General features: G+C 52.9%; 6 protein-coding genes across 6 annotated transcripts; 3 read left to right on the forward strand and 3 right to left on the reverse strand.

Annotated features, from left to right (window-relative positions):
- Positions 1–88: 88 nt before the first annotated feature.
- QC761_407070 (uncharacterized protein) lies at positions 89–4,233 on the reverse strand. Its single transcript, XM_062878984.1, is given in 5 exon segments — positions 89–879; positions 986–1,100; positions 1,114–3,292; positions 3,362–3,465; positions 3,557–4,233. 3 exon segments carry the CDS (start codon positions 3,591–3,593, stop codon positions 2,294–2,296), a joined length of 1,140 nt encoding a protein of 379 aa, XP_062732548.1. The 5' UTR covers positions 3,594–4,233; the 3' UTR covers positions 89–879; positions 986–1,100; positions 1,114–2,293.
- On the forward strand, positions 4,175–5,427 carry QC761_407060 (uncharacterized protein). Its single transcript, XM_062878983.1, has 2 exons — positions 4,175–4,876; positions 4,949–5,427. The coding sequence occupies exons 1-2, from the start codon at positions 4,742–4,744 to the stop codon at positions 5,105–5,107; spliced, it is 294 nt and encodes a 97-aa protein (XP_062732549.1). The 5' UTR covers positions 4,175–4,741; the 3' UTR covers positions 5,108–5,427.
- On the reverse strand, positions 5,407–7,600 carry AGE2 (ARF GAP with effector function(s)). Its single transcript, XM_062878982.1, has 2 exons — positions 7,342–7,600; positions 5,407–7,279 (listed from the first exon to the last, which is right to left on the reverse strand). Exons 1-2 carry the CDS (start codon positions 7,457–7,459, stop codon positions 5,718–5,720), a joined length of 1,680 nt encoding a protein of 559 aa, XP_062732550.1. The 5' UTR covers positions 7,460–7,600; the 3' UTR covers positions 5,407–5,717.
- Positions 7,601–8,031: 431 nt separating this feature from the next.
- On the reverse strand, positions 8,032–11,019 carry QC761_407030 (uncharacterized protein). The gene is made up of 2 exons (XM_062878980.1): positions 10,284–11,019; positions 8,032–10,231 (listed from the first exon to the last, which is right to left on the reverse strand). The coding sequence occupies exons 1-2, from the start codon at positions 10,635–10,637 to the stop codon at positions 9,041–9,043; spliced, it is 1,545 nt and encodes a 514-aa protein (XP_062732551.1). The 5' UTR covers positions 10,638–11,019; the 3' UTR covers positions 8,032–9,040.
- QC761_407040 (uncharacterized protein) lies at positions 8,270–8,917 on the forward strand (the record flags this gene model as incomplete). The annotated part of the gene is made up of 1 exon (XM_062878981.1): positions 8,270–8,917. One exon carries the CDS (start codon positions 8,270–8,272, stop codon positions 8,915–8,917), a length of 648 nt encoding a protein of 215 aa, XP_062732552.1.
- Positions 11,020–11,182: 163 nt separating the features above from the next.
- Positions 11,183–14,395, forward strand: RSC9 (Chromatin structure-remodeling complex protein rsc9; the record flags this gene model as incomplete). Its single annotated transcript, XM_062878979.1, has 2 exons — positions 11,183–12,304; positions 12,360–14,395. The coding sequence occupies exons 1-2, from the start codon at positions 11,413–11,415 to the stop codon at positions 14,393–14,395; spliced, it is 2,928 nt and encodes a 975-aa protein (XP_062732553.1). The 5' UTR covers positions 11,183–11,412.
- Positions 14,396–14,764: the final 369 nt, after the last annotated feature.

Raw genomic sequence — 14,764 nt, forward strand, 5'->3', positions numbered from 1 at the left:
ACTGGAAGAAGGAACTTCGATGCAAGCACTCCCAAAATAAAGGCAGTGATAGTCGAAAATCTTATAGTTGGTTAAGTGATGTTTCTGTTCCCGTTGCCCATTTTCTAAGTCTAATTGATGAGAATCAAGGGTGAAAAAAAATGTCGAAGAATAAAATAAAAATAGGTGACCGTATGTATTTTAGCTACCAATTCGCGGCCTCTTTGCCCAGAGAGACATCCCAACCTTGACGATGGTATCTAGAATATAAGCATCAACAAATTCACAAGCGCCCTCTTGAATAGAGATCTTAAGAATAAACAACCTTCTTAAAAAGAAGGTTAAGAATTACAGCTGCACCTTGCATTTCAATGCGAGATGGAGGAAGAAAAAAAGAAGACACAATAACCCGCCTCAGAGAGGATCTTCCAGCACGGAACTCCACCCACCGGGGACCAGCCTGCCTGCTCATGGCGACATATTTGCTGAATTGTTGATATCGAAAGAGAAGGAGAAGGAGAACGTCGAGCGTCGAATTGGCGACTAAGTCAACCCTTTAAGCCGACCCCAAGAAAGCACCGAGTGCAATCTGCACACCCATGCAAAGCCCATTTACCCAGGTGGGAATCAAACCGTCGCGACGGGTGAGAGCGCTATGCTGGCTATGTTGCGCATTGCACATTACAACACATGGCCATTTCAGTTGTGTCTGAATTTGATATCTCCTGGTGCGGAAAGAATACCTGTAAACCCCCGTCAGTTGCTCTTCGACGTTGCTGCTTGCCAGGTGGTGACGTTAAGTTGCTCCTGCTACTATAGCGACCAACCCTCGCGACTGCTGTGTCAACATACACAACCGGATGGACATGTCTATCTGCCCTACTAGTAAGAGACAGCTACCTACCAGCGAGAGTCAGCTACATCCGCACCATTACCACCATCACCACCATCATCAAACATCCAAACCCGGAAAGGAAACAGCACAACTCAAGCAACAAAATCTCACCTTCACTCAAACTCATCATTCCCAGCTCCCATCTCCATCCACACCCATCGTCTCTCCATCCACGCGAGGAAAAAGATTTTCGCCTATGCCCAGTATCCATACCCTCTGTCCATACCCACTCTCCATACCCACTCTCCATGCCATCCATCATATCACAACAACAATAACAATAACAATAACAACAAGCCAGGATCAATGAACTGCACCCCAACCGGGGACCTCGCTGAGCATAGGTTCTTCAATCACTGCCGCACCCCCATGAAGGGGGCGACGAGGCCGGGCGAGGCTGCGGTCCCAAGATCGCAGAACAAGAACGTGACTCGAACCTGCGACCTTGGTTTCCGACTAGCGAACCTCCTTGAGGAGCCCAGGCCGTCTCGAAAGGTTGTGCCGTACGCAACGATACAGTCGTTGTGGTGCTGCCTTGATTTGGTGCAAACCCGACGCCTAAAACCCCTCCTCCGGTGTCCCATCTCTTCCATGAGTAGGTTGAGCAGCATCATTACCCACTGCCACCATCAACAGCTGCCATCGTCGTCCAATCTTACCATCATCAAGCCTCGTCGTCGTCCACCATCACGATCACCATCATCCATCTTCACTCTGATTTCCCTCACCACATCCACACTCAACATCACCTGCCATCGTTAGCCATCACCACTGCCATCATCACCCTCTCCCACCACTCACCACATCACACCACACCTAACTCAGACCTCAACCACCCTTGTTGCAAATCTCAAAGTTCACTACTTCATCCTACCTACCCAGAAGCACTACACAAACTGCGTACATCATCACCAATCTGTCTCCATCTCCTCGATCTCCCCACGTCAGATGTGCTTCATCGCAACCCTCTCCTCATCTCCGTCAACGATCTCCTTCGACTTCAAGCCACACAACACAAAAACGTATGCATCCAACCCTCCGTCAAAAAAACAAACACGAAAACCAACAAAGAAGAGAACCATCAAACACCACCAGAAAATCCATTTGTAGTCCCATTTCCCACCAACGCCACAACCAAAATTCAACTCAAATGCTACCATGCACAAGGAAAGAAAAAAAAGGTCATCGTTGAGCGAGGATTCCCAAACGTTGAAACGAACCGAAACGCGTCCCCATCCCCATCCTCACCTCTCAAGGGTATCTTGCCACTGCACACACCTCCCTCTAAACAATTGTCCCTAATCACTCCTTCATCTTGACATAATTACTGGGGAAAATACCGTGTTTCGTTCCAATCATGCCCGTCCTAAATCATCGTGTCAGCCTCAACCTCCAAACCATCTCATCAAATGTCAAACCTTACCACCAATCCGTAGCATTATCCGTCTTCTTCAAGACAGTAATCACATCCCCCTTCTTGAATCCCAAATCGCCCGGCTCCACCGCCTCAAAGGTAAACAGCGCAATAGCCTCATTCTTCTTCAACATAGCTTCCTTACCCGCGTAGTTCGGCTTCGGCGCCGCCGGCCGTCCAGGCGGAGCCTTCTTCTCCCCTGTCGTGGCCCCACCAAAAGAATTATCCGCATACGTGCTCGACCTCGACCCCTGCCCAAACGATCTGGGCTCCTGATCATAAACCGGATCCTGCCACGTGGAAGATCTCTTGGGTGGCGCATAGTAATCTCCCTGTCCACTGCTCCCCGCAGGCACACTGTCCCGGTTCCTCGACTGCCCCTCCCCATAAGCTTGGCCAGTCTTGTTACCCCAGACAACCGGGTCTTCGTGGTCGTCATACACCGGTACGTCGTTGTACATTCTGTTGTCCATCGATCCACCGGCCGCCATACCGTTGAAAACTCGAGTGTTGAGGATGCTCATCAGGGGATAAGCCTGCGACGGTGGGCGCTCGGCTCCAGACAGGAGTTCCCTCGCCGAGATCTGTCGGCCGTAGAGCTTAGCATTGGCGTCCTTGCGCTCGATAATGGCTGAGCCTTCGAGGGAGACACCGGCGAATAATCCCTTTGTCTTGGAGTAGCTGAAGATACCGGCCACACTTCTCAGCGAGGCAGCGCCGGCAGCTTCTGCGTTCCTGCCTACAGGACCAGCAGCTATTGACACATTGCCGCCGAGTGTGAGGGAGCCAGCCTGAGAGAAGGTCTTGACAGCGCTGGCGTCATTAAGAATAAAGACGAAATCTGTCAGCTCGAAGCCGATCTGGCCACCAAAGCCAGCACCGCCGGTTGCGATTGCGGATGGGGCGCTCCAGGAGCCATCGGGGAGGCGGGCGACGACGAGGCCGGAGCCGAAACGGGCGGATCCGAGAAAGCCTGCTTTGATCACAGTAAGGATAGCGAGGCCCTGTTGTGTAAGAATTGTTAGCCGGGGAGTTGACGGAGCCCGACAATGGCATGGCAGTTGGTTGCTTACCTTGGCGTTGGCGAGGACAGATGGCGGGATGACCTTCTCGGGTCCAAAGGCTTGTCTAGGGTCGATGAACGAGGAGAGGATCTTGCCGCACTTTTTGCATTCGGCTGTGGGAGGAGGAAAGTGTCAGCTATCTGTCGAAGCAGAGATTGTGCCATCATCTTTGAGTCGCGGGATGCTCGGGATGTAAGTACGCACAGGATAAGCTCGAAGGGAGCGGATTGTTGATTCCCATGGCTGCTGCTGTGTTGGGCGCAGGTGATCCTCAATGACCAAAGGGTAGAAGACGAAGAAAACAATAAATGTTTCAAGTGGTGAAAGAAGAGGCTTTTTTTGCTTTGTGGTCTCGTTACGGCAATCCGGCTTGCGCGGGGGGAGTGCTGCAGTCTAGGCAGAAAAGTAGCCAATGCTTGGTGGATTGATCAACTATCAAAAAAGCTCCCAGCAGGCGTGTCCTTGTCAGGGGATCTCAAAGATATTTCAGGGCGATAAACGATGTCGAAGGCCTTTCTAAGAATGCAAAGCAGCAATTGCCATTGCCGCGCGTCCAGTAAGTGGGCTGTGTATGAAAGGTGACAGTTTGGAGTATGTGGTGGATGTTCCGGTTACTCTGCCTTGTGATCGACTCTCTCTCCCGCTCGTGGTTGCTGAGTGGCAGCTGGAAGCTTCCCCGCAATTGTTCCCTCGCGCACATGCCAAGCTAGAGCGACGGCCTCCATTTTGGCTTGGAAGACGGAATGCGCTTCCGGATCCCTTGTCGGCGGAGATAACAGGTTGATATCTTGACATGTGTAGATACTCTACTGAGAGCCTCTACAGTATCCCAGCTCTTCTGAAACCAGCATGTTCTGAAAACAACCCCCGTGCAAAGTCCCGTTCATGTACGACATTCTTCAGTCCCAAAAATATTCAACACCTGGCCCGTCCGTAGTTGACATCATAGGCGCAGTCCCCACCCACAGCCGCCCGCCGCCGCCGACAGTACGCAAGGAAACGCGCCACACTGTGGCCTGCTCCAGGCCCCACAGAAAAGCGGCTTCAAGCAGGGACCCCAACATTTCATCCCGTCTCCGGCTGGCAAGTCACTGGCGCCGGCGCTTTCAGCCCCCTTTCTCCCCGTTCATGCATGCTGCGTAGACGCATTTGCCACAACTCCAGACGAACCCACGACGACACCCACTGCGCGCAACACTATCGCGAGATTTTAACACGAACCCATCTTCCGCCCAGACCCCGCGATCATTCTGCCCCGAGTCCCTGGCCCGCGCCCACGACCGACCCAACTGTGAAACATTCTGTCTCTCCCCTCCCGACAAGCCGCAAGAACAAAGCCCCCAGGCACCACCCTCATCACCACACCTCCCATCCACACCCTCAGTCAAAATGTCTGAATCCTACGAACGCGAACGTCAAAACAACGCCCGCCTCGACGAGCTCTCCGCCAAAGTCTCCGCCCTCCGCGGCGTAACAATCGACATCTATGATCACGCCCGCAACCATGAGCTCATTGACTCCAGCGTATGTCCCTTTTCTTCCTCCCAGCACAACCCAAACAACCAAGCAAACTAACACTCATTCTCCCATTCATAGACCGAAACCTTCTCCTCAATGGGCACCCAACTCAAGGGCTCAGCCGGCAGACTAGGTCGCATGGCCGCCAGCGGGAACAAAGTCGCCATTCTCAAACTGTCAGGGATACTGATCGGCGCGTTTCTGGTGCTGTATTACCTCTGGAGGTTGATGTTCTGAGCATGCAAATACGATGAGATGGTGTGATGGAGGGAAGCAGATTCGTCGAATGAGGGCATATACCGGCAATAAAACCCTGGGCTTTACCAGGAAGGAAAGGCGAGGACGCAGGGTGGGATAATATCGAAGGTGAAGCCGGGATGAAGGCGAGGAGTGCAGGACGACGTTGACACGGGGATATACCACTCGAGATTATATCGTTTGTATTTGTTTCTATGGGATCGCGCTCCTGATAACAGAGAGCGCAGGGCATAGCACATGGCGTTTGGGGTTTGGGTCGGGGCGGTTGGTTACAGTAAACTCATTTATATCAACCAACACTTTTTGGTTCCATTTTTAATAGTGGTGCACATCAGTAACATTGTGATATCTCGCACATCCTGAACCCAGTCTATCAGCCCTACAACTACACATGCAAATAACATTACAAACACGATGCTACGCTTTTTGATCTGTCTGCCCTCCTCTTCTCCCAAGTCGCACCCAAAAAAAATTACTATGCAAGGGCCCCAGTGTATAAACGAACGTCATGATTAAAAGTTGGCTATAGGGATTATCCTGGCTGGATATGTAGATTCAGGGGTAGTCTTCCCAGCCCCCTGGAATCCATTCACTGCCAGACATTGTTGAACAAGTCACTGTCGCCACCGGGCACAGCCGGCTTGGATGTGCTGGTAGAAGTGGTGCCGCTTGTCCAACCGCCAAACTCCTCGTCCGCAGTGACCTTCGGAGCAGGGGCAAAACCACCTGATGCGCTGGGCACGATGGGTTGGCTGGAGAAGGAGCCCCAGCCAAAGTCATTCGAGGTCGAGGTCGTCGCCTTTGGGGGCTCTGGCTTGGCGGGCTCGTCAGAAGCCCAGGCGTTTCCACCCCAGACATCAGCACCAGAGAAGCCGCTGCCGCCAAAAGAGCCAAGGGTGTTAGACGTGGCTACTGGCGCGGGGGCGGGAGCTGGGGCGGGCTTTGGCTGGCTGAGATTGAATACGGAGGAAGAGGTCATTGGGGGAGACGACACCGCAGGCTTAGGGGCGGGGGCTGGCTGAGAAGGTGCTGGCGAGGAAAAGTCGAAGAGGTCCCCAAGGGCAGCAGAGGCCGGTGCGGCGGCCGGTTTAGGAGCAGCCGCGGGGGAGGAGACGGAGCCCCACCCAGAAAGCCCGCCGATGGACGACTTGGATTGATGAGTTGATGTGGCTGGCTTGGAGCCGAAGAAGCTGCCGCCGCTCAAACCAGAGAAGGCCGAAGAGCTGCTGGTTGTCTGAGCCGCAGGGCGAGGGGAGCTGAAACTTCCAAGACTAGAGAAGGCATCGACTTGGGCGGGCTTGGGAGCAGTAGTGTTTCCAAAGCTCAAGTTGCTGAAGGCATCGTTGAGCCCACCAAAAGAACCCTGGGTCTGTGACATCCCTGTCGGGGATCCCAGACCGCTAAATGATCCCGAAGAGGCATGAGATACTGGTTGTTGAGGAGCCTGTGGTTGAGGTCGTGGCGCGGCTGCGTACAGTGAAAGAATCGACTGCTTGAGGTCTGGTCGGGATTGGCCTCCAGCGCTTGGTGTGCCAGTCGTGCTGGCTGGTCGAGGGGGCGCCGCAGTTTCCGAGCCCAAGAAATCCAAACCCAGCAGCGAATCCTTGGTGTTTGTCGCCTTCGGAGGAGCAGGGCTGGCTTTGGGAGGCACCTTGGACGCTGTTGGTCCGGCGGTACTAGCTCTCGGTGGTGGTACAGAGGCAAGGCCACCACCGATCAAGTCCTCTTGTGGTGGGGCGGCACGTCCTGGGGCCGACGACTGACCGATAGAGCTCTTCCGAGTCGATTCCCTCCGCTCAATATTTTGCTTCTCCTTGACCACGCTCAGGGGAACATCGTCATCGCCATCGGCATCCAACGTAGCAGGGTCCGGCATCGGTCCGTCCATTACCCATCTCTTCAGTTCGTATTTGGTGCGGATGAAGTTCTCGATCTTCGCTTCGCTGGGCACATGGCCAGGGGCCAACTTTGCTTCCCAATATTTGTTCGCGCGGGCATTTCCCCAGTTCAATACACTCTGTAGTTGTTCGTCGGTCCAGGAGTCGAGGTCGACAGACTTGACACGGCTGATGTGCGTACCCATGCCACGGTGGATGCCAGAGCATCGGATGCATACGAAGACGCCCAAATTCCAACTGGCCCATCTTGGATCTGTTGATTTAAGGGTCAATATGGCTTGACAAACATAGAGAAATGGTGGGTGGGAAACCTACGTTTGTTGCGCTTGCAGTCAGCGCACACCTTATTGGCCTCCAATTTCAGAAGGCTCTTGATGGTTTGCTGGTTTTGGAGTGCCCGATCGGCTCCAGGATTTGCCGGCCGTCGAGACATGGTGGGCTGTTTTGTTTTGGCAATGTAGAATAGGAAACCGAAGAATCTCGAAGAACAGGTAGATAATTTCGTGGGCAGATTCAAAATCGCGGGCGTGCCTTTCAGGTGCCTGAAGCCAGATGGCGCTGGAAACAATGCGACAAGGTTACCGGCTGAAGTGGGGCCGCCCAACGCCCCTTATTGATAACCCGCTAAGTGGATTTTGAATAGACCACTATAAGATGGGTACAACGATATTTATGTAGCCGCATATTCTCCACCACCTTCAAGCTTCGCCCAGTTTCCACCACCCAACATGGACAGTATAAATCCGTATCACCGCTCTTATACTCTCTCTATGGGATCTCAGTAGTCCTGCGATTCAATTTCGAATCATTCTCAACAAGGTGCCACAGACGCGGACATTTTGTACAACAAGAAAGTCACTGTAGACCTACCCATGTATGTTCAAAAAAGCTTAAACAGACAACACTGCTCCTCCCGAGGGGCGAGCAGTGACGCAACCAGTTCGAGATTCCAAATAATGACCGTCAAAGAATATTGATAAATGGCACCCTCCAACGTTCACTCTCACTGCCACATTAGACCCTCTCCAAATCCAAATACCCGTTGATTCCAAACTCACAGCCAAACCGGCTTTGTCTCATCGCCCCTAAAAACCACCGATTTGTCAGTGATCAGCCCCGCTGTATTCCAACCGATTCTCACTCACAGCTTCTAAAGCTTCCGATCTGAGGCACCCAAGCCCATCCATATAAACCGCATCTCATAACCCCAACCCCTCTCACACATTCTTTAAACTCAATTCTCATGCGCTCAACACTCACCCGTCTATTCTACACCCTCTCCCACCTAACCCGCACCTCTGCACCCCTTCGTAACACTTGCTCCCTCCGCTCCGGCCCTCCACCACTGAGATCCTCCATGCCCGTCATCCCCTCCTTCCTCGCCAGCCTCTTCGGAACAACCGCCGCCTCCAACATGTCGTCATCATCATCCTACCCAGACCAACGAACACCAGACCAGTGGCGCGCAGTCCTAAACAAGGAACAATTCCGCATCCTCCGCGAAAAGGGCACCGAACCCCCCGGCTCCGGCAAGTTCGACAAGCACTACCCCACAACCGGAGTCTACACCTGCGCCGGCTGCCACGCCCCCCTCTACAAGGCCTCGCACAAGTTCTCCTCGGGCTGCGGCTGGCCCGCCTACTTTGACTCCATCCCCGGAGCCGTCACCCGCCACGAGGACCGCGCTTTCGGCATGCTCCGCACCGAGATTGTCTGCAGCAACTGCGGCGGCCACCTCGGCCACGTCTTCAAGGGGGAAGGCTTCCCCACCCCTACTGATGAGCGTCACTGTGTGAACAGTGTTAGTCTGAGTTTTAGTCCGAATGATGAGCCTGTCAAGAAGAAGGAGCAGGAGGAGACAAAAGAAAGGGAGGATAAGAGTAAGGTGTAATAAGGGTTGATATTAATAGTTACTTTTGTTTTTGTCTGCTCATGTGTCCAGCCGTGATTTTTCCAGCTGTCTCTCCTCAAATGAAACTCAAGAAATTCGAGCGAGATACACACTCATTTACAATTACATTGTGCTCCTATTCTCCACATCCCTCATCTCCCTCACTGTCGAAGCAACCACCCTAGTCCATCTTCTGATGAACTCCTCCTGGAAGCCCGACAACACTCTAAATGCCTCTTCCGGATCATCCACTCCAGCAATCGCATTCCTCCCCTTCTCCATCATATCCTCCCATAACCTCGTCGCATCAACCAGCCCTTCCTGTTGTATCTGCGATATGCGCAGCAGTGCCTGCATGTTGATTCTTCCCGAGTCCGGAGGGGTATGCTTTTGTTGTGCTTGCCTATAGGGAACTATTTCTGTTGAGGTATTTGGATGTGCAGGCACCATTGCAGTACTCGTGGCTGACCTAGTCGATGCCACCGTAGTGATCGCGGTCTGTTGGCTAGATGCCTCTCCAGCTTCTTCCTCCTCTGGTATTCTCAAACCCCCAAACGGTCGTGACGAAGGGTCTTCATAGTCTGACGTAAGAGTCGACGCTTGCGAAATGGTCTCTTGGCTCTCTGATTCACTAATAATTGTCTGCACTCGCTGGAGAAGCCTCCTGGGCACGGATACAGAATAGGAAGAGTCCGGAAGAGGATGTGGGCTGGATATTCCACTGCTAGGCGATTGGGTTGTTTGGTGGTTATCGTCGAGATGTTTCCCAGGAGCAGAGCCGTGCCCTCCTCGAGAGGGTTGGCTTTTCCGTGACCTTGATCGAGAAGACGAAAATGATCCGAGTTTGCTAACCTTGTATATGCCCGCTCCGAGTACTCCAGGGATTCCAATGGTTGTTGCTGCCGGGGATGGCATCACTGGAGGCGACCACTGTCCTTGAGATTGATAACCACCAGGATATCCCACCGGTTGACTTGCAGATCGCTGATAGGTGAGTTGATCTGGTGCTGCGTTGGGATAGTGATATGGTGGATTTGGTGCAATTGAATATGGTGGGCTTGAGCTGTAAGGATGTGAGTGATTTGATGAGCTGTATGGCGAGCTGCGTGGTGGCAGTGGGGGAGACATGGCGTTTGGAGTCGGGTGGTAGTAGACGTTTTGTGATTGGCTGTAAGGCTGGCTCCAAGAATAACTCTGATCCTGCTGCAATTCCTCTTGATAATAGTCGACATTTATCCCTAAATCATCAAATTCCTTCAAGACAGTCTCAAAGTCCGAAGCAACTTTGAGAGTGGCTCTGAGTATTGAGGATCCCTGGGGCACTGAGTATCAGTATCTGAATATACGACATGCCACCAATACTTACATCTTGAGTGTTGGAAGGATATCGAACATAAAGAACAGGTTCATGTTGGGCGCGGCGTATGAATTGCTCTGGTGCACCGTTGTCTGTAGGCTCCTCCGACGGACGAAAGTCTGCAAGGTCGAGCTTGACCAGTTCCTCAGCCCTGTCTTTAACATGGACCATCAAGTAATTTCGCCATAGAGGCATCCGAAGTCGCGAGCCGTCGACTGGTCTACGAGGAACAAGATCGAGTTGCGGCTTCAGCACAAGCTGCGGGTCTTTATAGAAGCTTGATCTGCCATTAAAGCGGACATCCTGCAATTCGAATCTGCGTATTGGTCTTCTAGGCTGTGGCGTGGGCTTCGCAGCAGGCATGGCCGGATATTTGGAGCGCGAGAAACATTGGGAGAGAGGGTTGATGCAAGTCGAAGAACATTCATGACATGTTCAAAAGACAAGGTCTCAATTCATTGCTGGCCCCCCAATTATGCGCTTCAGACTGAACAGCCGAACTTTATTACCCCACACAGCAGGTTTTATGGGAAGGTACGTTGAAGGCCATCCCGTCATCTTGGAAGGCACGACTGAGTTTCATGTGGAGCGAAGGACTGAGGAAGGGGGGTTGATGGTACGCCCTTAGCTTAACAACTGGAGTAGGTAAAGTACCAAATATATATGCAGCCATTCTGATGCCAATTACATGGGAAATAAAGGAACAATCCCCCTTGGAACCTCATTTCATTCATCTCATCCTTAGGCCTCAAAATGGTCAAGAGAGCAGGTGTGAGAGGTTGAGAGCATTAAGGGGAGAGATGCTCCTCTGTATGGTCTGTGCGTGTAACACGACGGTGATGGTCCGTGCGTCTCTTGGCATATATCTCCAGCCGTCGTTGCTCGCCAAAAAATCCCAGTGCACGTCAATTGAAGTCAGCAACCCGCGTCGCATCACGGCAGCTGGCTGGAGACAAAACACCACCTGTTTTCTCGACCAACATTTCCACATTCTTCACAGCAGTCACGTTTCCGATCCCAGGTAGCGGAACTGATTACCGCATGGTATAGCGACTTATAACAATAGAATCCGATCACTGTCAATTCCCCAGCACACTCGACAGCATCTGGACGCTGAGCTGCGTCTCGATGCGCCAAGATGGCCCCGACCAAACCCATCGTTGAGCATACCGTCGACCGAACCCCCGAATATGAAAAGTTCCTCGAGGAGCTTCGCGACTTCCATGAGAAGCGCGGGACCCATCTTGACCCCGAGCCCAAGATGGGAAACCTGAGTGTCGACCTGTACAAGCTGTTCAACTACATCGTGCAAAATGGTGGCTATGACAAGGTCTCGGATGAGAAGCTGATGTGGCGGAAGATGTGCGAAGGGTTGGGACTTATGCGACACAACGCCCCGGCCGACGCGTATACGTTGAAACAAATATTCTACAAGAACCTTGCCGCCTTCGAGATCAAGAAAATCCACAACAAGGAGCCTCCTCCGCCAGAGATCCTCGAATTTACGACTGCCAAGGGAGGATCGTTATTGACACGCACATTGGAGAACTTTGTCGCAAAGGGGAGAAACGATAGGGAGGATTCTGAGGATGGAAGTACGCCGGCCAGAGAGCGTCCTGTCGCCGAGACTCCTGCATCAGGCCGCGCCTCCCGGGGACTCAGGGAAGCTCCTGCACCGAGGGTTATTTTCCATCCCGACACCAATTCCTCACGCCAGACCCGTCACGCATCTGGAGCGCAGCAAATAGGTACCCCCTCGTCCAACTCCCACTCTCACAACAACTCTGCGATTGCTCAAAATCCTGGAAACTCCCACCGTGGCGCATATGTTTTCAACCCTCCAGGGCCTGACATGAACAATCCCATCGTTCAGGGCTTTGTGCCCCAGCCTGTCCAGCAGATGCCGTTGCGTATCGTCGACACCCCCTCCAGCAACCCAGAGCTGTTTGCCAGGAAACAACGACTCCTGAAGCAGCCGCCAGTCGCTGCCCCTAATCCTGGGATGCTTGTAAGAGCTTGTCTACCACCTGGTAAGCACTTGTTAGGATTGTTTATGGTATTTTCGACTCTAACATTGGTTTCCAGGAGCTATGGATGGGCCCAACATCTACGAGCGTTGTCTCTTGTCGCTTCGGTCAGGCATCCGGTCAGAACAGGCGTTTGGCTGTCATCATCTCCTCAAAATCTCACACGAGCGTGGTGATAAATACAAGTTCTCTCAGTTCTGTGGCCTCGCTGAGGGCTTGACGGAGCTTGCTCTTAGTATTGGTGGCATGATTTACCATGTCAACTGGACAGTTTCGTACGACCCCGATTCCGACAACACCGACATTGGTGAGCTGGATGGTCTCGAGGGCACCCCAGATATCCTGGAACGAATTGCCCAGCTCAAGCGTCGGAAGGATGTCGACGACAACATTCTTCCCGCCGAATTCCGCGACCAGCTCACGCTGGTTTTGGAGGCGACACAGACCATCCGCAACATGGTCAACATGCCGGACAATGCCTACTTTATGTCCGAGTACCCTCCAGTCAAGGACCTCCTCTGCGTCATTCTCAATTTGCCAGAACTGGAGTGCGTCGTCGAGTTGAAGCATCTCGCTCTCGAAATCGCCGAATCGATTCTCCCTTACCTTGTCCTCAGATCAGACGACCCTCTGTATCAGTCACTACTTGCGAAACTCGAGTCGGACGATCGGGGTGTGATATTGACTGCCCTGAAGGCGCTCAACAAAATCGCACTAAACCACCCAATCGAGACGAACAGACTCGGCAATGTCCCTCCTTCGGTCCTCCAGCGTATCATGGACTGGCTTCTCCTCAACGACGAGGACCTGCTGGACATTACCACCGATTTCCTCTACCAGTACACAGCCGTAGTCGAGAACCTTGACACGATGCTCAAGCACATCAAGATAGAGCATCTCGTCACTCACCTCGTCCGACTGCTCTCCCACGGCGCCAAGCGATCAACGCGGGAGCTGATTGTCAGCGAGGCGCGTCTTGCCTACGACCCCCCCAACGAGACGGTCGTTCCTACGCCGAAGGACCTGTTGGAGAAGCTTCTTGCCATTGAAGAACCGGAGCGTTGCTACGCCTGGATCCGGTGTTTCTTTGAGGAAGACCCCGACTCCAACATCACCCAGCTTGCGATCTGGCAGGCGTACAACACGGAATTCCTCGAACCCCTCAAGCGGAAGGGCCGTAGCATGATCAGCGCGCCAGAGTTTATCAAGAGCATCACGAGCGTTTATGAATCGGCCGGGGCCCAGATTGTGCACGAGCAGGGGCCGGGAGGGCAGTCTCAGCAGAAGTACCTGATTAGGGGCATCAGGCCAAGACGGTACCCCATCAGCCCAGACGGGAGGGGGTATTTCCAGTGTCAACTTCCTGCTCCTCATGGCAAACCTCCCGGGGGAGTCAAATGCGGCGCGTGGAATCTCACAGCAGAGAAGATGTGGGATCACATTGTTGCCGAACATTTAGGTGACAGCGTCTCCCGCACTGAAGATGGAAAGTTGGTCAACAAGGAAGGGATGTTTTCCTGCGCTTGGAACAACTGCCAGAAATTCCCCCGCCCCACAGAGATGTTCCTCGTTCAGTACATGGCTCACCTCAAAACCCACCTCCGCAGCGAGGAGATCCGACACGCGGCCAAGCCATCGGAGATTTCTCCTTTGGCCCCCCTACCGCCCCCCCCTCCGTCCCCGACCTCGACCACTAACAGATCCAGGAGTGGGAGTTTCTCTTCGTCTTCTTCAAAGTCGAGGGTTGTCAGGCCGGCGAAGACGGTAACGATCACGATTGAGGAGACGGCGAGCGCGAGGGATGAACGGAACCCGAATGCGCCGGCGCAGGCGGCGGGGGTGCCGCTTAGCGCGGTTTTGATTCTGAGGAATATCGCGCAGTATGTCCCGAGGACGGAGGCGGAGGCGGAGTTGAGGAGGAGGAAGAATGAGGGGGAGGAGGGTGAAGGTTGGAACGAGATTTTGTTTAGGCCTGTGGTGGGGAGGTTGTGGGAGGTTTTTACCGAGAATAGGCTGCTGACGCCGCATTTGGCGGGGTTGTTTGGGCTTTTGGAGGAGAGGCAGCAGGTTAGGAGGTTTGTGGTGGAGGAGTAAGATGGAGATGATTTTTTTTTTGTGTGTGTGTGTGTGTGTGTGTGTGTGTGTGTGTTTGTGTTTGGGCGTTTCTTCATGGGAAAAAAAGATGAATTTGGGAGAAACAATGGTTTGGGTTGTTCGACGGAGACATTTCTTCTTGAGGCGAGGATGGAAAGGAAATGGTGGATGGATGGATCACTGGAAGGGCTTCTTCAGGGTGGTGATTGTTCTTTCTTTCTTGTCCTAAATTTAGGATGTATCGCTTGTGGTTGAGTACTGTACGATAATACCCTTTATTTCTCATCCAAGCTTCATGTGAGAGTGTGTACTAGCGTTTTTCATAGTATGGAATGCGAATAAAATCAGTCTAAAAGATGCGGAGTGATC

Source organism: Podospora bellae-mahoneyi, chromosome 4 (genome assembly GCF_035222275.1).
Source record: "Podospora bellae-mahoneyi strain CBS 112042 chromosome 4, whole genome shotgun sequence".
NCBI lineage: Eukaryota > Fungi > Ascomycota > Sordariomycetes > Sordariales > Podosporaceae > Podospora > Podospora bellae-mahoneyi.